This window comes from Anopheles darlingi, chromosome 3, assembly GCF_943734745.1.
Source record: "Anopheles darlingi chromosome 3, idAnoDarlMG_H_01, whole genome shotgun sequence".
In the NCBI taxonomy this organism is placed as follows: Eukaryota; Metazoa; Arthropoda; class Insecta; order Diptera; family Culicidae; genus Anopheles; species Anopheles darlingi.
Genome location: NC_064875.1, coordinates 14,841,467 through 14,866,466, shown reverse-complemented (window position 1 = coordinate 14,866,466; position 25,000 = coordinate 14,841,467). Strand labels below are relative to the sequence as shown.

General features: G+C 44.4%; 5 protein-coding genes across 7 annotated transcripts in view; 4 read left to right on the top strand and 1 right to left on the bottom strand.

Moving 5' to 3' along the window:
• Nucleotides 1–1,489, top strand: part of LOC125956975 (U4/U6 small nuclear ribonucleoprotein Prp31) — a 3,000-nt gene extending 1,511 nt beyond the window's left edge. Inside the window, exon 5 of the mRNA XM_049689314.1 lies at nucleotides 43–1,489. Coding sequence (XP_049545271.1) covers nucleotides 43–381 — 339 coding nt within the window. The 3' untranslated portion in view covers nucleotides 382–1,489. The remainder of the gene's footprint in view (nucleotides 1–42) is intronic.
• A 459-nt stretch (nucleotides 1,490–1,948) lies between these two features.
• On the top strand, nucleotides 1,949–14,064 carry LOC125956944 (uncharacterized). Of its 2 annotated transcripts, XM_049689244.1 has the most exons (4): nucleotides 1,949–2,538; nucleotides 2,611–2,691; nucleotides 2,814–2,910; nucleotides 2,972–14,064. In XM_049689244.1, the coding sequence occupies exon 4, from the start codon at nucleotides 3,042–3,044 to the stop codon at nucleotides 13,926–13,928; it is 10,887 nt and encodes a 3,628-aa protein (XP_049545201.1). In that variant the 5' UTR covers nucleotides 1,949–2,538; nucleotides 2,611–2,691; nucleotides 2,814–2,910; nucleotides 2,972–3,041; the 3' UTR covers nucleotides 13,929–14,064. The 2 variants fall into 2 exon arrangements, with proteins under 2 accessions (XP_049545201.1, XP_049545202.1); XM_049689245.1 differs by lacking the exon at nucleotides 1,949–2,538 and having other exon boundaries at nucleotides 2,568–2,691.
• A 6-nt stretch (nucleotides 14,065–14,070) lies between these two features.
• LOC125956949 (uncharacterized) lies at nucleotides 14,071–19,773 on the top strand. Its single transcript, XM_049689255.1, has 3 exons — nucleotides 14,071–18,088; nucleotides 18,163–18,366; nucleotides 18,423–19,773. Exons 1-3 carry the CDS (start codon nucleotides 14,702–14,704, stop codon nucleotides 19,488–19,490), a joined length of 4,659 nt encoding a protein of 1,552 aa, XP_049545212.1. The 5' UTR covers nucleotides 14,071–14,701; the 3' UTR covers nucleotides 19,491–19,773.
• A 41-nt stretch (nucleotides 19,774–19,814) lies between these two features.
• LOC125957003 (uncharacterized) lies at nucleotides 19,815–22,719 on the bottom strand. The gene is made up of 4 exons (XM_049689354.1): nucleotides 22,517–22,719; nucleotides 20,379–20,781; nucleotides 20,008–20,293; nucleotides 19,815–19,940 (listed from the first exon to the last, which is right to left on the bottom strand). The coding sequence occupies exons 1-4, from the start codon at nucleotides 22,521–22,523 to the stop codon at nucleotides 19,815–19,817; spliced, it is 822 nt and encodes a 273-aa protein (XP_049545311.1). The 5' UTR covers nucleotides 22,524–22,719.
• Nucleotides 22,720–23,825: 1,106 nt separating this feature from the next.
• LOC125953314 (general transcription factor IIH subunit 1) overlaps nucleotides 23,826–25,000 on the top strand; it is a 4,484-nt gene continuing 3,309 nt past the window's right edge. The window contains exons 1-2 of one of the 2 annotated variants that reach the window (XM_049682797.1): nucleotides 23,826–23,920; nucleotides 24,832–25,000. The exon at nucleotides 24,832–25,000 is cut by the window's right edge and continues 278 nt beyond it. The gene's annotated coding sequence lies outside the window, so the exon portion shown is untranslated. Of the gene's footprint in view, nucleotides 23,921–23,961; nucleotides 24,500–24,831 lie in introns of those variants that run through there. The other variant, XM_049682796.1, reaches the window with a different exon arrangement.

Genomic DNA, 25,000 nt, shown 5'->3' with positions numbered 1-25,000 from the left:
TTCCAAATATGGTATTTCTTGCATCTTGGCTCTATTCTACAGATTGACGAGGATGCCTATCAGGAAGATCTCGGTTATACTCGTGGTACCATCGGTAAAACAGGTACCGGTAGGATTCGATTGCCGCAAATCGATGAAAAGACAAAGGTGCGCATTAGCAAGACACTGCAGAAGAACCTCCAAAAGCAGCAACAAGTTTGGGGCGGCAGCACGACGGTCAAGAAACACATCTCCGGTACAGCGTCGAGCGTGGCCTTCACGCCGTTGCAGGGGTTGGAAATCGTCAATCCACAGGCTGCAGAAAAACCGACCGCCGACACCGGGGCCAAATATTTCTCCAATACATCCGGGTTTCTGTCGGTTGGCAAGAAAACAACTTAAATTTAATTGATTCAGAGTGGTCGGTGTTGACCGGTAGGTTAAAGAAATTGAAAATTATAAATAAACTAGCATGACCCAGCGTGCGTCGCTACGCTTAAAAGAGGATGGTTATTTGAAATTAGATGTTTTTTGAGTTGTTGCTTTGTGTGTGATGATTGTTGTTAATATTTGCTGAGGATTTTACATTGGTTACATGAACACCAACCATGGTTCTGAGCTTATTTTTGAATTTCATGGATTGGCCAGCGAGGAGAATTACTAAACTATCATCAGCATTTAATACTTGGCTGAAACGCTTCTGTTTTGTGCGCAAAGGATCGGCAGGGCTCGAGCTCAGATTTCTTTTCTTTGAGATTTGGGTGCTATGCCTTCGGAAGGGAGTCACCTCGTTTTTAGAAGACTTTTGGCGTCGCAAAGAATTTAACCGAAAAGAGGAATTTTCTGTTCAGATTGCCCTTTATTCGCAAATACCCTGCCCTTTTACACCCCGGATCGGCCGGTGTCCCTCTTCGGAACATACATCCCATAACGGCTCATTTCTCCCATAACTGTGTTGAGCTCCTAATGCTACCAACTGGAGTTAGGACCCCGCGCAAAAGCCCTCATGGAAATGTTAATGAGGTGTTAGTAATGTGTGTGTGCATATTTTGAATTTTTATACATAATTTTTTTATCTTTGATGAAATTTCGAAAATTCGAATTGTGCATATTGCCCCAGTATGCTTAAACCGGTTTTAACTAAGCCTTCTAGGATAAAATTCTCATCAATTAAATTAATTCGCGCTGTCAACGCTCCCTGGCGCTCAGTATTGCAACTACTATTCGGTGATTTAGTGGATTTTCAAAAAATCATTAAAAAATAACTGTTTGAGCTAGGGCTATGAAAATTTGAGAGTATTAGTTTTTTTGTATGAAAAATCTAAGAAAAATATCAAATCAAAGGTTAACAGAAAGTTACGGAAAATAATTTTTCTATTTTTTGAATAACTTAAGTAATGGGAATGAAATATAGTTTACATCCGATTCTGATACCTACAGAAGATACACACAAAGTTTGGTTTGAATCGGTTCAGCCGTTTCGGAGGAGTTTGGACACAAAAAAATGTGACACGAGATTTTTATATATATAGATCATTGCCCAACTCGATGACAGAATCGAATGGTAATTGCGAGTTAAAATGAAGTTGATTAATATTTTTAATTGTTTCGCATAAGTCACCCCATAGCTATGGGAACAATCTTGAGCATGTGGCATGCCAGATAAGTTTTTTTTATCAGACAGTCGGGGCGTTTATTGGTTATTGTTGTACCCCGGCCCCGCTTCCATCACTATCAGCCCCTGGGTGCTTTAAAAGAAGTTTTGCTTCCCCTCAGTCTTGCTAGATCAGTAACATGAGAGAATATACTGGATAGTTGTCTCCCGAGTATACTCAAACAGACCAATCCGGCGGCACTCTCCTTCTCGCGTCTACTGAGCGGAAAAGAGATCATGCGAGATCGCGAGAATGATGAGTTGGGTTGGGCATCACGATGCGCCGGAAAGTCCCATCATTCCATAAGCGACGTGACTACCGAAAAGCGTGCGTGACGCAACCCTTCGCGATAAGGTGGTTTGAGAACTGTGCAGTGTAGCTTTTACTTTAGATGGTGTCGATCCTGTGTTTAAATAGTAAATACCAATACCGACATGTGACAAGCAGTGATGAATCTTGTAAAGAAAAGCCAAAGTTTCTGTACACTACTGCGTTGAATAAGAACTGGTAATGCGACTACGAACAGTCGATTGTTTACATTGGCGACACGTGGCGGTGAATATGCACATGATAAAAATAGCGTGACCAATCACAGCCAAGCAAAGTGTGAATCATCGTAAGTGGCCCCTCGTGGCGCTAGTGAATGTTGCTATCCCGAACTTTGCACCGACCATTCACACAACTCTGTTCCATTCATAATTCCTTTTCGATTTCAATTAACGAGCCGCTTAGCTGTAGTCAATGGGACAGTATGAGTAATGTACCAAAGTGATAAAGCTTTGAGCGATAATCAGCAGTAAGAGGGTTTCCGCTGTGTTTGGAGAACATGCCAATTAAACAGGTACTCGGGTTGAACTCGAGCGTTTATCTTAAGTACTGAATGAACGTATTACAGAATATTTTGGTGAGACACGTGATTACTGGTAGTTAATTGTAAAATTGTACTAAAAAGTGCCTTCATTTTCCTCAACTGTAGGTTGCGCCAGAACATTTAAATGTAGCCATCACATAGGGTATAATTTTATAAACGTATTTGAAAAAAACGCCTGAGAAAAAGGTACGATAATTTTAAAATAATCTCATTTACCGCATAAGGGATTTTTCCTGAGAACATTTGACCTCGTACCAAAGTTGAAAATGAAACCAATAATACCTTTATCCATGGGTACTGTTTTCCAGAAACCTATACATTTCTGCAACAAGATTTCTGCATACTGCTATTATTTACACCGATTGTACCCAATTCACCTGGCAGATTCATCGAATCAACTGCAAAGTGAGTCGTTAGCAGTTATCATTATTTATGCAAATGATGAATATTGTTTTTACTTCTACAGGGATTGCCAATAGTCGTTTGCAGTGTGATTTAAATTACATAAATTCATTGCGTCGAAAAAAGCTGACAAAATGGACGAACATTCTTTGCTAACGGCAACATTCAGTGACTCCGAATATTCGGAAGATTCGGAGGACACCGTCGATACCACTTCTGATGAAAGTGATATGGATTCGCCCGTAGATGTCGAACAGGAAATCGTAATAATAATTGTCAAAGAAATTGGCGAAAAAAGGTGTTTAACAGTAGTGGTTTCACTTATTGGTGATAGATTTAGACATGTAATCAGTACTACCGACGCGAGGATCATAACAAAGCATTACATTTCAATTTGCGGCGGATTTTGGAAAAACGAGGTACGAAGTTATCTGAAACAAATTGAACCAAGTAAGAACGCATCAATAATTAATAATGTTCTAGATGCTTTCCAAAGCACTGGGGGCCTTTGTGAGGTTCACGAGCCGTTGAAGAAAGGAGCCTACTATAATCTTTTAATAGAACATTCTGAGATGATATCCAAGGAAACCGAAGAATCGCTTATGGACTGGTACAAAAACGAATGTTATCAGTATGTTAAAAATTCAAATGATGCAATGAAAAACGAGATAGTATTTCTAGAAGCATTGCTGGATTTTCTACATTGCTTTAAAAGCATCAATTCAACCTACCTCTCGCTGTATCTAAATGAGTTTTGTCTTGGAAAAATAAGCGTCAGTGAATTGATTGCTAAGATCGGAAGCATGAAAGACCAATACTCAGAGGATAGATTTCGGAGATTACAAACTGTGGCTTCAAAGTTGAAAAGTAACAACAGCCTATATTTGAAAAATGAATTCAATGCAGCTTTGAGTAGTTTTTTGAAACCAGTGAAAGTGTCCAAAAAAGCTATTGATGCGCGTTCAATAATCGAAGTGACTGGAACATACATTGTTGTAAGCGAATGTTTAAAAAGTATCGAACAAATTTTACAAGCAGAAACGGCAAAAGGGACGGAAGTACACGAGGTTCACTTCGTAGGAGCTCTTGTAGTGCACATCGACACTGATTTGAACAACGAAATTTGGCATGGTAGAAACATAGTAGTTTGCACGAGAATGGTCAGCATACATGGCTCTGTGACATGGAATGTGTCAGGCAAAAATGCTGACCACATTTACAGTACTAAGGCCGGAACGGATGATGAAGACAATGGAATCCGTGGTAAAGATGGTTATCCGGGAGAAAGTGGAGGAAACGTGTTGGTTGTTACGGATAAAATAGAAAACTCGACGGCTCTTAAAGTAATTTCCAATGGAGGTAACGGTAGCAATGGGCAGGACGGTGGAGATGGAAGAGATGGCCGAAATGGAACGGGGATCTCTAAAAATTCAATCGATGAGCGATTTCCTCCTCCCTGTCGTTTCAAAGGTAAGGAGCATGGTGGACGAGTACAAACAATCATTAAAAGCATTCAAAGCGCGGCCGCCTCCGTAAAGACGGCATGGATCGACGGGAGTACGATGTCGTTGGATACATTGCTTAAAAATTATAAAGAGCAAACAACTGTAATTGCTGACATTTTCATAGAAGGGAAAACGGATGACGGAAACGAAATAGTATTTTCATCCGATTGTGGATTGCTGGCTCGACAATCATTTTTTCTTTATAAAGGAACTAATGGAACGTCTGGTCATATGGGTGGAAACTATGGCCTTGGTGGTCAAGGCGGATATCCGGGAGCAGTAATGATAGAATCACTGGGTAATAGCGAAAATCAATTTGTTATTCAAACAGAAGTAGTAGTAGGAACCGATGGTAAATCAGGCAAGAAAGGTATAAACGGTAAATCTGGGAAAAATGGGTGGGATATGGGGTATCTAGACTATTGGACATGGAGTTCAGTGGAATACTATGGTACTTCCGAAGATGAAAAGCTAAGATTAGAGCGTTTTAATTATTCTACAAGTACGAACGTATGGTCGGAATACTACGATCGATACGTGGGATTCGAAGCAATAAAAAATGAACACTCAAAGCAAACGACATATGAACAAAGTACGTCTGCAACATGTTCAAACGAGCGTCAACATCACGCTTTAGCTGTGAACAAGAAGACTGTCTCAAAACAATCGATTCTCGATCAATATTCACTGCAAATGAACAGTTTGGTGGAAAATAGAAATGTAAATAATTCAAAAATGCAGCAACATTTACACCATGTAAATTCGATGGCCACTAAAATTGGCGAAACATTAGCTAACCAGATACAAAATAAGAAGCAACAGCAGGCAGTTTTTAAAACTACTCGTCATTGTAAATATGTTGAAGCAAGCGAGCATTCAAATGATGTTTCAGAAGATGAATTACTTCACACCATCCGGCAACAACCCATCGACATGGATCTTCTAGTTGCTAACCTCAATGAACACAAATTGACAATGCATTACTGGTTTCAATTAACAAACATACAGCTCGGCGATGTAGAGCTTAATCGTTTACTTGAGGCAATTAAAACTAGTTCCGTTTTGAGAGGAACAGTTAAAAACTCCGAGACCTGGAAGATAATACAGAGCATACTAGATGAAAAGTGTAGATTGGTAGCTTTGAATAAGATTGCCAAAATCTTTCCAATCTATTTGAATATTACTGGTGATATTAAAGTACAGGCGGAGAGTGCAACAAATTGCCTTCTCGTAGGAAAAAATGTGGCGTGTTTTAGCGATGATCCCTCCAGTTCTTTGAAACAATATCTTTGGAATGAAGAACGTGGTCTACGCAAAAAGGTCTTTCAATACTGCACTGATATAAACAAAGACAGAGATGCTGTGCTTTGGAGTACACTAGTGAGGACATTTTTTATTGAGCTTAAAAACCCCACAGAAAAAGTCATGCATTTACATGAGAAATATCATTTTTATGCGCAAAAATGTTCTCAAGAACTGATTGTGTTTAGAGAATCACTTCAAAAGCTCGACAACCAATGCCGTGACGAGCCCAACGTAATGAAGGAAATGAAAAAGTTTTTGCTAGAAAAGGGACCTCTATCGAAATGTTATCGACTGTTGTTAGCGAATATGTTGAACGTCAACATAAGAACATACATTAGAGGTGATGGTGAAAACAAGTTCTCTTTGAACGACAACCAGAACCCAGAAGCAAATGAAGTTATTCATCTCCTTTTAACTGATGACGGTTTGCATGAAATATTCCTCGATAAGGCTCGTTTGGAAATGGAAGTAGAAAGACGACTCAAAAGTCAAATGTTTTATAAAATTTTAGCAGAAGTCGAACCACTGCGCAGAAAGCAAGAGTTCAACGAATACTTTCCTAAACTATCGAAATTCATTGAAAGAATGAACGGTGTTACAAGAGATGATCTGTATGAAGTCGAGACCAGCAAAAATAAACGACCGGTTAAAAGTCAAGAAGAACGGAAAAATGACAAAGCTCTTCGAGACCGAAAACCTCCTCGAGATTCTTTTAAATGCGCATCCTTTGAAAATCTTTCTGAAGACAATTCCCTTTTCCGTAGCAAAACTTATCTTTCTTGTCCTGATTTACTAAAAGCTTACGAATATACTGGGCTATATTTAGATCAGATGGAAGATCTTAATGAGATAATGAAATACTTTCCAGAAGAACGCGAAAAACAAGAAATAGCGGAGAAATTCCATAAAATCTCGCAATATATTGGGTATCCAGAAATTGTGCACAATATTCAAAGACGTTTTGCCTGCGAGGGTAGACATGTATCATACGAGGAAATATCCTGTTTGATTAACTCAGTCTTGTCTACCTTCACCGATCGCGAAGAGCATTTAAATATTGTTTCCTGGATTGCTGCTGCGTTTTCACAGCAAAATTGGATCGATGAGTTATTGTTATTGAAGATTGAAGATTTCTTGAAAATGCAGATAGCGGATAAAAAGGAATGGAGAGTTTATTTGTCAAACATCAAAAATAAGAAGCTGTTGGTGATGCTTCATGAAAAACTAGATGCTTTGTCTCCTGGCTCCTCGGTCTCTTACCAGTGTTTTGCTGATATTTTCTATCTGCTCAGTAAAATTCCGCATGAACCTTTACGTTTAGAACCTGTGGAAATAAGCGAGTGGCCATATGTTTTGAGAGAAAAGTATTGGATATTCAAGCTTTCTACATTAACTGGATCCCAGGGGGATGACTTCACAGACCTTTTATATTATCTGCTCTCTGTAGAAAACTCCTGTGGAACTGATTTGACGGAAAAATTAATACAAGCAATTGAAAACGCAAAACGAGAAGAAACTATGTTTTCAGAAAAACTCATGCACATTTTGTGCAATTTTCAAGATGAAAAGTGGACCCTAAACGCACAAGTTATACAATCTATCTCTCACAGCGTCACTATTGACTCATGGATGGATGTAATGGAGAAGGCGTTTATATCGGATGGCAAAAATCGCAACATGAAGCAGCTGATTGACTTGATAAAAAATAATGGGAACACTTCGAAGAATATTATAGATTCTTTGCCAACAATTTCCATTTCTGGTGCTGTAAAAATGGGAAAGACAGCATTTACGAGAGAGGAAATAAAGACATATGCATACACATTCAGAGATGCTATTCGTGCAGGGAACAGAACCATCCGCGATAGCTTAGGTGAAATACTGTACGTAATCGATAAAGCAATTGAATTAGAACGTGGCGTCACTCTTCGCGATACTCAAAAGTTAGCTATTTTATCCTTAACGTCCAATCCCCGAAATACACTTGCACAGGTGTCGACTGGAGAAGGAAAGTCATTAATTGTTGCAGCGACCGCGATTATAAAAGCTCTTCAGGGCAAGAAGGTTCACATAGTAACCAGTTCAACGGTGTTGGCCAAACGCGATGCTGAGGAGAATGCAAAGATTTTTAACATTTTTGATGTGTATGCTTCCCACAATTGTAATGAAGATATTGAAAAGCGGAAGGAAGCTTATTCTAACAATCAGGTGATTTACGGTGATTTGAGTAACTTCCAACGTGACTATCTTTTGGATCGATTCTACGGAAAGCGTGTATTGGGTGACCATGATTTAGAGAACGTAATCATAGATGAGGTAGATAGCATGTTACTGGACAAAGGAAATAATATGCTGTATTTATCGCATAATCTTGCTGGATTCGACAAGCTAGAGCCCGTGTATATCTTTATATGGCAGTGGATTAATCGCCCAGCAGCAGATAGTAAGGAATTATCAGCCGCACTTGACACCGGCGCTATCAAGGAAGCTGTTTTGGATGAAATTTACATTAGAATCCACAAAACTGAAATTGATGAGCTTTATGCAGAACTGAACGAACGGCAAAAGCTCACAATATGGGCACGTATGATCGATGCTAACATAATCGATGAATGTGGAAACATCTTAAAGGAAAATATTATGGAAACAGATATTGATGGAATTGTCCCTTCGATTCTAGAATGTGCTACTTCAGTCAAGTATCGTCTTCTATACATTTTGAACGAGTGCATCGACCGCATAAGATCAATAGCCATTCCGAAATACCTTAAACCTTTTGTAGAGCAACACTTGGAATGCTGGATTCGTAGTGCAGTTACGGCATTTTTCATGAAAAGTGGAGAAGATTATGTGGTAGATTTAGACAATACTGACACGAGTCAAGACCGCAATCCTAACATTATCATCATCGATAGGGACACAGGAACAGACCTGGCGAATTCGCAATGGGACGAAGCCCTTTATCAGTTTTTGCAGCTCAAGCATGGGTGCAAAATTTCGCTGCAAAATCTAAAAGCTGTTTTCATTTCCAATGTTTCCTATTTCAAAAAGTACAAAACATTGAATGGATTAACAGGAACACTCGGTACAAAAAGGGACCGGGATCTGTTGCAAGAAATACACGACGTCGATTATGTTATCATTCCCACAGCTCAATCGAAACAATTTCATGAAGAAAAATCCATTGTAAGCCCCACTAAAGAGGATTGGAAAAAACAAATTCTTTACGAAGCTAAACAAATTACTAATGAGCAGAAGCGCTCGGTTTTGATCATATGCGAAACAGTGAACGTGGTGAATGATTTATACCAACTGTTTGGGGGACGAAAGGAAACAAATGTTCATACTTACACGAGGGATTATGAGCAATTTGAAGTAGCCAAAGATGGCCATAAACTAAACTCCGGACAAGTTATTATCGCGACCAACCTTGCGGGCCGTGGAACAGATATTAAAATAAGTGACGAATTAAATCAAGCCGGTGGCTTGCATGTTATATTGACTTACCTACCGAACAACATACGAATAGAGCAACAAGCATTTGGCCGTGCAGCTAGATGCGGTGCGAAGGGATCAGGAAAGTTAATCATTTTTAACCCAAAAGGACAAGAATCCGTTTCTACTAAAATACTGGAATTGAAAACCAATCGCCATAAACAAGATTTGAATCGTTTGGCAGAATGCAAAGTGTTTTACGACATCCAAATTACAGCGGAAGAGGAATGTTTCGAAAAATTCAACGCGGAATACGGTAGATTAAAAAGAGATCTTGCCAGCAAAGAAGTACCGAAAGGATTGCAAGACTTACTGTTGGAAAGCTGTTTGGATAAATGGGCTTACTGGTTAGATGAGAACAGTAAATGGATAAATACCAGTCACAATAGCCTCGGCAAAACCAAATATCAAATTGCGTTGAAAGCATTCATTCAACAGTTGAAAAGTTTATCAACAGGAGCAACAGAGTGTTCCGTTTGGGACAAAGTAAAAGCAATAAGCCCAACAAAGAAACTCGTGTATGATAGTAGCTGTTGGATCGAATGGGTTAAAGACAATCCACCTCAAATGGTTAAACTGGGCAAGTATCTCTCTCAAAATTTAAAAGAGTTTAACAATACTTATGACACTGCTATCGAGCTTTTTGACGGCGTTATACGAGGGGATCCCAATTTTTCGGAAGTGGCTCGGTACTATAAGGCTTCGGTACTGATTAAGCAAGTCGAGAGTGGTGGCGAGAGTATCATCAATTCAGTCAAGACCGAATTTAGACTAGCCGCAAAGTTATTTGAGATGCGCATCGAACAACACTCTAAAGCAGCTAGCATCATTGGTAACATCAAGAGTAACAATACCGAAAGCCTCATTCAAATCAACGCTTTTGAGGATCAACAGCGCCATTTCATGGAACTCTACAACGAGTTTATAACAACTATTAACAACATTTTAGGGCACCCAGTATCGTCCGACTGCTTTGTGAGTCAAATACCTTCGATTAACAAACAGTTGGCCAACGCAATATTTGCAGAGTTGCTTCACAACAAGGTTTTAAAACCTCCAATGGTAGGCAAAGAGCTCTTTGAAAGAGACCTCAAAGTGTTATGTGACGAGTATGGAGTGTCGGTAAACTTACTACAAAATACCATCAAAGCATGGGGCGAGAAACAGATTAATGAAAAGGGGTTTATAAAACATCTAGAACAATGTATTCCAATACCGAATCGTCATCAGTTCTGGACGATGTTGGTAGAAAAGAATGTCCTCTGCGATAATAAACAATATGTCGCCATTCGAAAGGTTCGACTTGAAGGTATTGATACCGATTTAATCGAATCATTGCTGAAACAGGTTAAGAAAGAGCACAAGGAGGACCTTCTAAACCTTGGTGATGGTCAACAATTGCTTTACGCTGATTGGACGGAGTTAGAGAAAGATAATCAATTGATTTTTGAAAATGAATACTTCAGACAACTTGTTGGTCAAAGGAAGTATGAAGAATGGAACGAATTGGAAGCGCTGTCGTTGAATAATAAGGCCAACATAAACCGCAATCAACTCGAGAACGTCCGCTTCGACGCTTTTGATTCAATTCGGTCAGAAGACTTTGCTAATGTAGGCATAGTTTTATCTGAGGCGGAAGATATTATAGCCGAGTTAGTAAAACAAAACGTACTTGTGAAGGAACCTGCATCTAAAGATAATGTTTACAGGCCAACAGGCAGTCTTGCTGAAATCAGTGACGAACAATTCACATTCTTCGCCGGTTATAAACAAATTGTCAAACAGCTATTGTCATGCAGTTTCGCTTACAGAATCGCCTTTGATAATATGGCAAAATGTTGGAAGGAAGGAATCAGACAGACGGAATTGGGTTTAACGATTAACCCTCATCGAGATTTGATGATGGACCTTTTTGAAAAACATATTATAGTTCCGTCCTCAGTAGATTCAAAGGAAAAAACGTTGGATACAATAGTAGAAAAGATGTGTAAAAATAGCTCAAGTACGTGTTTAAACAACGCAGAAATCATCAAACACATCACTAACATTCTAAATAATTTAAGCAGCAGCCTCGAAAGGTTGGAAATGCTGGATGGTAGTCTCAAACCACTTCCTGGGTTTTCTGGATTAACGGAAGAGCAGCAAATATTTGAACTAAATGGGTTAAACTGTGTACTGCAGTGTAAAGAAAAAAAATGGACAAAAAAAATGCTCTTCAATACATTATGTTTATCATGTATTGCCGTTGGTCAGATAGCATTTGGAATTGTTACGTCACCCATATTTATTGGATCCAGTTTTATTGCGGAAGGTGTTAACGACATAATATTTGCTATTCGGGCAATGCAAACTGGTTATTTTAGTTGGGCAAATTATTGGGACCAAAAATGGAAAAGCATTCTAGTGACGGTATGCACTGCTGGTATTTTTTATGCGGCAAAGCATTGTTTCAAAGTATTGAGATACGGAATGAAAGCATACAAAGCGCTCTCGTTTGATAAAGTATCAAGTGCGGTTCAAGGTCAGCTAGCTAAAATCGCTGCTCAGCAGGAAATAACCAGCATTACAAAACGGGTAATAGTTGACGCTGCAAGCAGAATAGCGTTGGCACTCGGCAATGCCGCAATAGAAAATATTGTTCAATCATATCTGCATTCACTATGCAAAGAAATTGGGTCTTCAATTACGTCAGATATTAATGAAGCGGTAGAAAGTCACTCTATTGCCGGCACTCTACGGCAAGCTTTCGATACCCTGGGTGAAGCACAGGCTAGGCAAATGATCACGAATTGCACGCAAAACTATTTTAATGAAACTTCAGAGGAAAGTGCATTTAAATCAATCATTGTCGGTATTAGTATGGGGTTGAATGATAAATGTATGGATGCTTTGGGTACAACTCTGGCCGACAAAAATATCTGCAATAATCCAGCGCAGATCATTAGAACTTTTTCTACCTTGCTTACATGGAGCGACCGAGTGTATCAATTAAGCAAGATCAAATCGGAAACCAATCTTGTGTTGGGTGATCTGGATAAAAATATAAAACATATTCTTAAAAATCAAACTAATATGCGAAAGGTAGCTGCAGAAAAGCAAAATAATACAAAATATGATAGGTTTAAAAAAGATGTTATCGAACAATGGAAAGTTGCCTTTCATGAAAGGGTAGGTAAAGTCGTAGAAACTCATCTGGTGACACCACTTCTTCAATCAGCGGCGGAATACTTGACCAAATCCGCATTAAAGGTGCTTAAATACACCAAAAATCGCATTAGGGGCCACAAGGAAAGAAAGTATCGCAAGCGCTACGAGAAATTAAAGCGAAAATATAAACACCAAAAACGAAGGGTTCGCCTATCAAAAGATAGAAAAAATAGGAAAAATATGAGACAAAAAATTAAAAAAAGGTATCATAAGAGCTTACTCAAACTAATGATGAAAACACGAAGTCCCGATTTAATGGCCGATTTGTTTAAAGAAAATGTGCCCATGGACTTTACGTGTGTTGCTGCCTGCCCTGCCTTGTTGAGCAGGATAACAATGGAACGTAATATAAAAATCGTTGTTGAAGGACCTGATGGTAAGGATCATGAATTCTCTTCCAATGCTCTAAACAATACCGAGGAAAAGATCATTCGACTAAAGCTTAAAGATAATCATTTCACCCTTTGCGAAGAAAGTATGAATCGGAGTGGTGATTTCGATGGCTCTAACAATAGTTGTTTGTATGTAGCAATGATGCAGGCCATGCCAGAAATGAACATGTCTGCAAAAGATTTTAGGAAAGCTGTAGCAAACTGCATAAGAAACGACCCAGCAATTCGTAGATCTATTGAAAAGGGTTATCATCACAAATTACTAGCGAAAGGATTCTATGGCGGAAGGGCTCCAGAGAAAGAAAACAACATGCTGGAAACAGAAAAGAGCAGAAAGCAAGATAAAACAGAGAAAGAAACAAAAAAAGATCAAAAGAATTCAATGAAGAAAAGAATTAAAGCTGTTGGACGAAAAATAACCAACGTAATTTTTCGCGATGTGGATTCATCAGAGTACGCTGATGGGGAAGTGCATGAAGGAGATGATCATTTCGTTTGTCGTTTTAAACAAACGCTATGTGCCAAAGGGGTGATTGATAGTGCATATTCAGAATACTTGGATTTAGATTATGTAGTTACGGGTGGAGGAAGCAAAGGGCAGGATCGAACAAGCGGCAAAGGAGCGGAAGGTGTAGATGCTGCACATTTACTTAGAGTTGGCGGAATCAATCCTAAATTGAATAACACTGACCATGGAACAATTTTGAAAAACTTGAGTTACAAAACGCAGAATGTCAATCAGTGCCATAACCGTAGGAAAGTACCCAAGGATATTGATTCATTGCAATCACAGTTTTTAATGAATTCTCCTCCAATTATTATAAATGGGGTCTTTAATTCCTCTGCTAATCAATTGAAAAAGTTTAAGAAAGATTTTGTGGCTATCTTGGAAACTGGAATTAAATCCGACCATACAAACGCACAAGTTTATCAAAATACGATTTCTCAAATTAAGCCAATTGGTTTAAAAAAAATGAAACGTGTTGTGAAAGACGCCAATAATTTTGTTGGAAAAGTAGAAAACTACATGCCAAACTCGTCCAAACCGGTTAAATGTAAAACACCTAAAACGAAAGCTAAGAAAACCGAGAAACGAAGGTACGAAAACGAGGAATAACCGATTTCGAATAATCGAATAGGGTGCATAGCCTTTCATCAATAGCCCAGAATCCGATGATATCGGACCTCAACCGTTGACCTTCGGCAAAGCCCGTTCCCATCCCCCCCCCCCCCCCTTAAAAACTTCCCAAGGGGTTGGTGTTACCCGTGTACCCAAGCTCAGACGTACGGGGGGCATGTTACCGCTCTACATGAGCAGAACCCATGGGCCCCGCGAGGAAGCGACGAGTAGGAGTTAGGGAAGGAGAGCCTATATTAGCCTAAGGCTTCGGATCCTAACCTCATTTGTAGAGTGTGGAATTAGATTGGCGGAAATCTAATTAACGGAAATAATTTAAAAATCAGCGTGCCGTAAAAATTTTCGCGCCAAAATAATACTACGCGCGCCACGTACACAACAAACGTTTCGTTCCTCCACTAATCAAACCGAAAGTGAAATAAACAACAATAAGGAGAAATAATTGTAGTTCAGGATATTAAATTCCTATATGCATCTCGATGCAGGAAATAACAATAAAAGAACAACAATTCAACAAATATTGCCAATATTGTTCCCAATCCACCTACAGTAAACGCAATCGAATACTATGATTGTTTTGACAGCTGCCCTTGAACTTGTGTGTGTGTGTGTGTGTGTGTGTGTTTTCTGGTGTTCGCGTCTTTTAGAAAAAAGCGTTTATCCCCGTTTTTAACGTTAATTAAACGACTAACTTGGTGCTAGATCCGTATCCTTTTCGCTGTATAATCACCGAAAATGCCCACACTTGTAATATGTTCTCCGCTGGTGCTGTGAGTGGCGTTCGGGCGAGAAAACCGCTTTCCGCTGGAACAACCTCCTCGACGGCGGCGGCAGCCGTAGCGATTTTGCCTCCAAACGTAAACAGCAAGCCTCATGGAAAACTGACCGTTCGGTTTGGCGAATTTCACGATTCCTCCGGGAGTGGACTGCGGTGGAACAGTGCCAAGGTGTACGTGAGCGTCGATCTGCAGCTTTTCTGGTGGGGTCAGCCTACTACAGCATCCGGCACAACATCAACAACACTTCACTGGGAACAGGGAAACAACCGACAAAACAGGGCCAGCGAGACCGTGTACGAAGTGCGCACCAATCCGGAACTATTCCGGCGTTATTTGAAGAGCTGTGAACCGGTCCGTGTGCGACTCATTTCGACCCGCACGCAAACGCTCATCGGAACGGCTCAGGTGGCGATTCCGGGCAAATTTACCAACCTCCGGGAGTCGGGTGACCACCCGGTAACTGCACTAGCCCGTGGAGAAGTACTGTCCGTACGCGGATTCTGTCTCGGTGAGCTTTGCCTTGAATTGACACTCCATTTTGACCGCAAGGGTGCCGACAGTGCTACCACCGTAACTTCCAGAAGTACAGCCGAGGAAGAGAAAGAAAATACGAAAATGCTGCTCGTGGAATCGAACCCAATCCGTGGCCCAGTGATGCCGGCACTAGCTGTCGAAGGGAAACCAGCTCCACTGCACGAATCATCACAACGAACGCAGGCCACAGCGGAAAGGGTAAACGCCAAGAAGCGATTCCACACACTCGATCCAACGGCACGTCAAAAGATTCTGGACTATCTGACCGGTAGACCGATCGACGGAGACGATGGATGTAGCTCCGAGTTGTCCGCCTTGAGCGAGATCTGTTCGATCTCACCAGCGGAAAGTATGCTGGAGGCGCTGGCGCGCTACGATCGAACGGTGGAACCCGACAAACACTCCTATCTTAGGACCGTCGACTGTGTCCGGGTGCTGGTGGAAAGCCTCAAGTTTACGCGCGCAGGCCAGAAGGAAATTCAGCACCGTGCCCGGCGTCAAGAGTTGGCCATGTATGGTGCTAGCTTTGTGGTTCGCATGAAACTAACGGAAGCGGGATCGAAAACGGCAACAGTGCCGCCACCAATCACGCGACTGAAGTTTTGTTCCACAGCGGCAAGCGAAACGGAAGTCACATTCGATGTTCAACCCCAGTTGGCACGGTTATGTCTTCCGGAACTAAGCAACGGTCGCCATGGCGAGGCGTGCTTCGAGTTTGCCGTGCACCTAAACGTCGGTAGTTTCTACAAAGCGCGCCTGTTCTACCTTGGCTCCGCTCAGATCACACTGCAGGAGCTGATTACCGGACGTCTGGCGTGTTACAAGCGATGCCCGATCCGACTGGCTTCCGATGATATTCTGCTCGGTACGCTCACGGTGCGACTGGAGCTCGGCAAACGGGGCCTACACTTCGGTCCAGATCTGATCGATGCTGTGCTGGTTGACGGGGGTAATGTTACGCTCGAGGAGGATGAGGGCGAGGAAGAATCAGAAGCAGGCGAGGAACGAAGCGTTACTCCCGAAGCAGCAAACTCACCTTGTGCAGCACCAGCGTTGTTGCATTGCGCTCGAAGGCATCGGTCACCGGTCTGCTTCGATCGGTGCCATCATGAAAAGGCGTCTGCTATCGATCATTTTTCGTGTCGCATGATGATGTGTAAAGCAGCCGTGGCTGCCTGCCCGGGAGATAATCAGAGTCCCCCGGAGACCAGGGACGGTTCAGCAGGCGACCAGCACTCCTCAGTGAACGGGGCGAATCAAGAAAACAGCCAAGCCACAAGAAACGGCGCTGAGCAAGGTAACGCGTCCGATGGGCAAGGGTCAGGTGAACAACAACAGCAACCGAAACCAATGGAAACCGATGGCAGTAGTCCGGGAGGCGAACAACCAAAGCTGCTCCATGGCTTGCTGTATCTCGGGCAGCTGAAGGAACGCGCACAACCACCCGAGCAGCACTTTCTTGTCTGTCACCCGTTCTGGAGCGAGGAACCGTCGACGCTTACCTCGGAGCTATGCCAACCGGAGGGCGATTTCAACTATCTCCGTACCTTTCCCGTGCTTCCCAACAACGAGTTTCTGGAGCGTGTCCGCAATCAACATATGCGAGTAGAGCTCTGGCAGAAGGCACCGGGCGAAGGGGAGAAGCTGGTCGGTTTGGCACGACTTCCGCTTCACCAGTTCTACATCGCGTTCCGGGATGCGCAGCTGAGTGAACATCTGGCACACGCCCGGCTGCCGGTCATTTCGATCGATGGTTGGACAAGTATTAGTTCTCCCCTAGCAGCCGAACCTTGCGGTCAGCTGCAGGCGGTGCTAGCGATCGGAACCGAAAGCCAGATCGATCTGTTCCGTACCTCACGCCAGTTGCCGCTGCATACTTCCGGCGATGTTCCACGCACGTACCCGCGATCCGTGATCAATCCATCGATTGATGGCAATGGTTATACGACGAGATCGCTTCAGGGCCACAAGTCGATCCCCTCCAGCTGCGGTGGAGGCTGTGCCAAGCAACCGCAAACCTCCGAGGTGGCCAACATGCTCTCGGCGTTCATCGAAAACCTAGCCCAACGTTTACCGATTTCATCCGAGAGAAGTACGGCTCCTAGCTTCGATAATAACAACTCGCTTTCAGCCGGAACAGGCGGTCCGGAGCCACCACTCTCGGGGTCACCTCATTCGCAGGCGAACCGTCCGCAACTGCGTAAGACGGCCGATCTGCTCGACAATCTCCAGAAAGCGCTCGCCCAACGGCCATCAGCGGCAACACTCGACGGGATGGGTATGCTGGCCGGACTAGCCGCTGGTCGACCAACATCGCTCCTTGGTGCGACCACACCAGCCGATCAGACACCGCCTGCTGCCGGTACAGATGAGACGCTGGCGGTAAACACCGCTGTTCCTCAACCTCCGTCGCTATCCACGCACCCACCGTCGACCGTAGTCGAACACCGAACTGGCCAGGTAACCGATGAACATTCGGAACCTGCCAGCAGTAGCGAGGTATCCGCAGGGACGGACACAGAAGAGCACAAGCTTATACGACTGTCGATCGAAATCGAGCGTGCCGTTAACTTGCCGAAACTGACGATCAGCAAGAAGTACGCCAAACGGCACAAGGCTCGCCCCTCTCACTCGGTCCCGGAAGCACTGCTGCTCGAACCGAGCGCATATGCGACGTTCGAGGGCCATAATCTGAAGCTCGGATCGCCCAACACGGTGAAATCGCACGAAGGTATCGTCTATACGACGCACGTGATCGAGCGCAGCTGTTCCCCCGGTTGGCAGAAACGCTTCGAGGTGCAACTCCCGAGTGATCTGATGACGAACGTAAGTAATGCCCCTTGGCCGGAGGGGACACTAGGCTGAGACTAATGCGAATCCTCTTTTCCTTTCCCGCGCAGGATGAGAAACGGTTCATCGTGAAAGTTTGGCGTAAGGCAGCGCTCAGTGATGCCCCGAAGTGTCGCTTATTACCGGCACCGATGGAGGACGCCGTGATTGGTTTCTGTGCGATCGATCTCGCTCTGCTGCTGTCCGGGCTGTCCAGCATCCTCGGTTGGTACAACATTATGGACTTTTCGGGGCGCTGCAATGGTCAGATTAAGGTAAGCGTGTGGGATCAATGTGATGGTTCCTATCTAAATCTCCATTCTGTTTGTAGATTTGCATTAAACCGCTGGAGGATGTGCAACCGTTCAAGGTGACCGGCGAACAGCAGCAGCTCAGCAACTTCCGGTTACCGCTTTCGATCGACGTCGACTGTGAACCTTCGGCCCTCGGACTGGACGCGTCATGCAACACATCCCTTAGCCGCGCATTGAAGCGTAAGTTCACCGAGCTGGAGGAAATCACGGAACGTCTGAAAGCTCGTCTGTTTGATGTGACCGGGGACGACAACGATGATGGCGGAGAGGATGATGACGGTGCGATCGATCCGGATGATGAGTTTGAGCGTGATCTCAACACGGTCGCCACTGAAGATGATGACGAGGAGGAGGATGATGATGAATCGGTTGATGGTTGTGGTGGTGGTGGTGCTGGTGGCCGACTACCATGGTCGGTGGGTACTGGGGATGGTGATCAGCTGGGCGATACCTCGAACCGGAAGCGCAACAGCCAATACCCGAACGGTGCGATGACACGTACGACCAACACTTCTTCCTACTCGATGTGTGCTACGGATCGGAGCAGCTTGACCGGTTGCTCGAACCGGGACTCACCGCGGCAGGCTACATCCAGCAGTATCGGCAAACGTGCCGCTACCGCCACATCACAGATGCAGCTAGAGCAACTGCTACAATCGCACGACATCGAGACGCTGATCAATCCAGCCATACTTAAAAATCTGCTACAACCCTCGATCGACTCCGAGTCGACTCCGGAGCTTGGCGTTGGTGAGGAAGAGGACGCCGGTACCGGTCCCGGGACCGATGCAGACATGCAGAGTGACGATTCGTCGTCCGTTCGATCGCCGCTCGGCACCGTTCGTAACGATTCAAGCGCACCAACGGTGGGAACCGATCGTGTGAAACAAATAGCAAAGGCTCTTCAACGGACTACTATTACCGATGCATCACGTTCCAGCGGTGACGACGGGAACGTTACAATGCAGGAAACATCCGGCGATGATGCTAGACGGGTCGATGATCGTACCAGTGCAGCTGCTGCCACTGCCACCAGGCGTCGTGAAGCACCCGAAGGAGAACCGATGAAGGACGTTAGTAAATGAGCGATCGATATGCTCTGCCAGACACAACAACTGGTAGCTATTTATGCTTTTTACGTCAATAGGAACGAACACACACACAATTTTATCCAACACTTGATTAAGCTTCCGCTCTCGAATGCTTTAGGTTAGTAGCGGGGGATGTGGGGGGAAGGGGATTACGCCCCAAGCAAGTTCTCGATTCTTTACGTACGTATGATAACACTGACTATGCTACATCATTGTGTCCCATGTTCTCGCGAGTAATAAATCTCTCAATATCTCGTCAAGCTATGTGACATGTGGTCGAGAAAAAATGTTATTTTAAGTTAAGTCACCAGTTGCCATTCACTCCTCGAAAGCTGACAGATAGTTTTCCAGTCGGAACTTCCGCTTCAACTGCTTGTTACTGATGAACTGTATCGCGGCGTTTGTCTTGTCGTGTCGATGATAATAGCTGCAGTGGCGTACACGCTAAACCGAGAAGAAACCCGTGTGAGAACGTGGTGCACTGTGCCATGCTAAGATCGTTTCGCCTTACCTTAAACTCTTTTAACGCTTCGAGCTTCTTCTGTGCGGTCTTCTGCTTCATTGCTGGAGCACCAGGCCTTGCCTCGTTCAGCTCGCGCACCATGCAACGCCGGCAGAGACACCGCTCCGTGCGTAAGTTCTTCCAGTAGTCCACATCTGGTCGCTCATCACAGCGCTGACACCGGTCGAAATTGTCCGGTTTGCAGAACGTCCGGGTGGCGGGAGTGATCTTGATCGTACCACCGAACGAGTGACTGCGGATGTCCTTGCGCGCTTTGAAGCGGTACGTACCAACACTAACACCGAGAATGAAAAGAGCCAACGAAGACGACATTACTGTGCCAATTATCCATTACCTCGCGTTGGCCCGGTCGGTCTTACCCTGGCGTAGGCTGTGATTGATTCTGCGGCATCCTATCGGGTACGCCAAAGCCAAACGGTTTGGCATTCGCCTTGATGACCGGTTTCCGTACCAGCTCATAATCACCAACGCCCGGACTGTTGCTTACCTCCTCGAAGTTGAACCTTATCGTCGTACCTGCCAGGGGTCCGTAGCCACGTTTGCTGACTCCACGTCGTCGCACCGCCGGATGGGTTTCCGGTACGGCCGGATCGTAGGCAAGATCATACCGACCGGGTGCCAAATTTTCTCCCAACAGCTCCGGCTGCCGGCGACGCATCAGTGGAGTTCGAGCTGGACCACACAGAGGCACCGTTTCACGCTGAACTCCGGAACCGAAGCACACGCGTGCCTGCGGTGGACGCTGGATCACATACTCGAACCCTGCGGAAGATATCCGTCGGTTTCCATCAATAACTGCGTGTTCCAACTGTCCTTCTCAATTTTTTTGTTCATTGTGATGCAAACCGAATTCGTTGCATCGTCCCAGGATCAACTGGTACTCTTTCCGTGCTTCCCGCAGAAGCAACCGTGCAAACTCGTTCATCTCGATCATCGTATACTGGCCACTCTACCGGTGCGATGTTACCACGTGAAACGCTTCGATCCAACTGGTAGAAGCGCGGCGCACGCCTCCGGATCGATGCATTCCACCGAAGAACTCTATTACACGATTCCGATGGAGTTTTCCTTAGAATGTGGAGTGAGCCATTTCTCTTCTCTCCCCATAACCACCCACCACGTTTTCTTTCAGTTCCCGAACCCGAACCGGAAGCACGCGGATGGTTGCACGTGATTTATGCCTTGTTCCTGTGTGTGTATGTGTCCCCGGGTGCCCTAACTTAATCATCCTTCGCGTTCTCCTCCTCGCATTTCATAAAAAACAATGTGTTTCGAGAAAATCGAACGGTCGGATTGATAGTTTTCCTTCGGCGAACAGCCGAATTGGATAATAAATTATGAGTCTGTTTGTAAAATGCAAAGTACTGAGCATACGGCGATGGATTGGGGTTGAATCGCGGGGGTGCAGCACCGGAGAGGCAAGGATACCATCTTTTCCATTGATAAATAGGTTCCTAAACCCATTCGGGACTCTTTCGGAAACCGTTCTCACTGATTGACTTTTATGGTTGTATCGATAGAATGTGAATGTTTATTGCAACAGTAGAAACGGTCGACAATTTCTACGTTAATGCGTCCGCCTTTACAGTGGATTTCTTCCGTTAGTTAATGGTTAGAAAGAAAATGTTTTTTGAGTTGAGCGCCTTTTACCAGACTAACTCTTAACTTTCAATATTTACTGTGCTCAACTGCGTCATGCCTTGCGTTACCTTAAGATCCCCAAAACCCACAATAAAGTTTGAGACTCATCATAGTCGCTGAGGTGGTAATGATTCCACGGGGTTAATATGGCTTTTCCCATCCACCAGGACCCGCGAGCCGCCGATGCTTGTTAAGTCAGAAAGATTGATTGCTTCATAGACAACGAACCGCGCCATGGCCTTCTGGATTGCGTGACAATGGGTAGCTTATTGCATTCACCCAAAATACAGCACGAAGTAGGCAACCATCCGTTGCGAACCACACATCGGATCCCCCCAACCTTCGCACGCACAGTGTCCTGCTTGGTTCGTTTGTCGACAAACGAATACCGTTGTCCTATCCACGGACCCAGTTGTCCCTTACACCACACCACCACTTCGCCCTCGAATACGCCCCGGAATGCTTTGGCTGCTTTTGGCTGATTTGCATCAATATTCTCTGCCTGTTGGTGCTCTCTCTACTGAACCTCGGAATATTAGGGCCCACAATCGGTGGATTTGATGGACCCCAAACGAGAACTTTCACCTCCAGAATACGCTAACTCCCCTTTTTTGTGGCCAGGTGTCGATAAATTGTGCTGATTAAAAGTCCACCAATTAGCACAGCGGAGCACGGAATGGTTTGGCAACCCAGCAGGCTTTGGACCATAACTTGGTAGCAACACAATGATGGCCCGGCGCTTATTTGTTATCCTGGGGACAATTTCGACTGTTTCATCGTCGTGGCAGTCTTTGGATATTTCCACTGAGGCAAAGAAGAAGGGAGTTCTTTGTTTCACCAAAACGAATATAATTACCTTCCATATTTCGGCGACTTCCGTTCCGTATTCCGTTATTCGGTTCCACGTATTTAGGGTTCCAGTACTGGAACGAAAGGGTTCCAGAATTTAGGATTGAGGGTTCTGGTACTTTTTCAACGGAAAATGTAACGGAATTTCGACGAAAACACAACTCATCACGCCGCCACTTTCGCAGAAGATTCTTTTGCAGCTCTGCTAAAAACCACACAATCAATTCTGTCGCCACTGTTTGCTCTAATCCTTGGTACTGTGCGAGCAACAGTTTTTCCTTTGTTGCTTCGATTCGCCATGCGGCCCCTCCCCGTTCTAGCCGCCCCATCATGCATTTTTTTTGTTCTCATCACGAACGAGGAAAAAAAGGCCATAAAACAAGTCCTAGTAAAGTAAACATTGCTGGGAACCAACTTTGCCCTCTTGGTATGTTGGTCGTTTGCGCGCGGCTGATGCCAGAGCACGTGGCAGCCATGGGAGGGTCTGAAGGGATTCCGTGAGCGTGTGTCCTTTTTGTCCTTAGCCTAGTTGTGGACGCAGCTTGAGAGAGAGAGAGAGAGAGAGACAGCGAAGAGGTCCCAACACCGCAGACCACAAGAATGGGTGAATTGCCCCCCCCCCAACCCCCCTAAACAGGTGCCTTCTGCGTTTTTTGTGAATGAATCGATAGAAGGACTTGAAGCGCCATTACCTCTGTTCTTTGTAAGAAGTAAGTAAGCAAGGAACGTGTTTCGTTTGAATGCGTAGTCAGTGTCCAGCAGCTATTAGCCGGCACATGAAGCGTACACTTTTTGGCATTAATTTTTACGTTAGAATTTACGCTTCATGCGGCATGGCCTTATAGCTTCGCGGACCCGTATCAGCGTTAAGGGTTAAACGTAACCATTTTGGCATTATTTTAACATTTACGCTAGAATTCACGCTTCGTTTAGCGGCGGCTTATTACAGACAGAGGTGGTGTCGCGTAGAACAACACCCCTGTCGGATTTTAGAAAAAAAGATGAGAATTTGACAGTTGAGTGTACTGCACTGGGAACGCGGTTTTCGAAGCTGTTTTCGCGGATCGCGGGTTTTGAGAAAAGCGGTACGAAAGTTAAAATGTTTAAAAATATTCTCAATGTTTTGTGTCTAATAAAGCGTTTCAAAAACGCTTTTCGAACAAACGCACGCTGCATTGTCCATGAACGCGACTGTCAAAACACATCCAAAATGGCGACCAGCAAATGTTTGTATGACACCACCTCTCCATTTGAAACACCAAGGGTACTAGTGTGGTTGAATGGCACCGTCATTCTAAATTTACCTTGCGTTGCGAGTACGATATGTGCGGTGGGCCAACATTGAAAATTGCACATGGCGGCGGTGCGACATCGTCGAGCAAGCACTCCACGGAAAAGCGACGGAAAATAGGTAAAAACCGGCCGTTTACCACCGGGTTTGGGGCGTAAAGACCGTGCGAATGGTCGGGGAAACGGTGTATAATGAAGTTTGGCTATTTTCGGACGCTTTCGAGGTGCAAAACGGTGCAGCAAATTTTGCCATGAAGAGCCACCGCGCGCCGACCATTTCCGGACGGCCGCTCGCCTATCATTTTGGTATGCTGCGAGACGGCATACCTTCTCGGAGTGGCTTCCTTTTTCTTTTTCGTTTTTCCGGGGTTTTGTGAAGTTTTTCTCCTTCTTAAACTAGTTTAGTATGTTCCGATAATGATTTGTGTTAGGGTAGATGAGGAAAGTGCAGGTTGTGAAATCGGGTAAAATCTAGTCCAAGGTCTACCGTCTCGAACAAGCTCGAGTGCGTGATTGTGAGAAACAGTTATCAGCTGGCTGGCCGGAGCTGATCTCAGATGAAAGCAATAATCGTGATAATTCGTTATGCATGTGTTGGCCTATCTCGTTTGTTGCGCGAAACGCGGAAGACGGGTGTAGCGGCCCCCTCCTACTCTTTTGGACGAGCATCAAGAGATGATCGAAGCAACTGGAAGATCGGGTAATATGAAAAGTGGTGGATTTGGATCTTGGATTTTTATAATGCACCGATGATGCATCATTCTGACGAATGTTTCTTCTCTGCCGGCGGCAAGAAGAAGATGAAGAAGAGGGAAATCATTGACCCCTTTCCGTGTGCCGTGCGGCCTCAAACTGAGCGAGGTGTGTGTGTGCAGTCACCGTGATGCGTAATGGTTCATTTTTGCTAAACAATTTGCAATTTCTCGGCCAATCCAGTCGATTCTGTGATTCTCTTGGCATGGTCGCCCTGGCTTTTTTTTTGTTAATCTAACGTAATCTTATTACTAATCTTGCAAACATTTTACTCTGCAGCATCCCGTGCATTCCAGTACCGGCCACCTTAGTGCGACAACAGGAGCCAACGTTCATGAAACTACCACATAAAAACTGACGCTCCCAAAGAAAACCAGCATCCGGGCAACGGCGAACAGGCTCATTTTAGAAGAAGGTTGCTGTGATCGTTCTCGACAGAACTTTCGTT

Bases quoted from the DNA above. Each gene is read 5' to 3' on its own strand.
- LOC125956944 (XM_049689244.1), top strand. From the start codon at position 3,042: ATGGACGAACATTCTTTGCTAACGGCAACATTCAGTGACTCCGAATAT.
- LOC125956949 (XM_049689255.1), top strand. From the start codon at position 14,702: ATGTTCTCCGCTGGTGCTGTGAGTGGCGTTCGGGCGAGAAAACCGCTT. The intron at 18,089-18,162 runs GTAAGTAATGCC...TTTCCCGCGCAG, and splicing joins CGAGTGATCTGATGACGAAC to GATGAGAAACGGTTCATCGT. The intron at 18,367-18,422 runs GTAAGCGTGTGG...TTCTGTTTGTAG, and splicing joins GCTGCAATGGTCAGATTAAG to ATTTGCATTAAACCGCTGGA.
- LOC125957003 (XM_049689354.1), bottom strand. The intron at 20,294-20,378 runs GTAAGACCGACC...TCTCGGTGTTAG, and splicing joins CAATCACAGCCTACGCCAGG to TGTTGGTACGTACCGCTTCA. The intron at 19,941-20,007 runs GTAAGGCGAAAC...TTCTCGGTTTAG, and splicing joins AAGCGTTAAAAGAGTTTAAG to CGTGTACGCCACTGCAGCTA.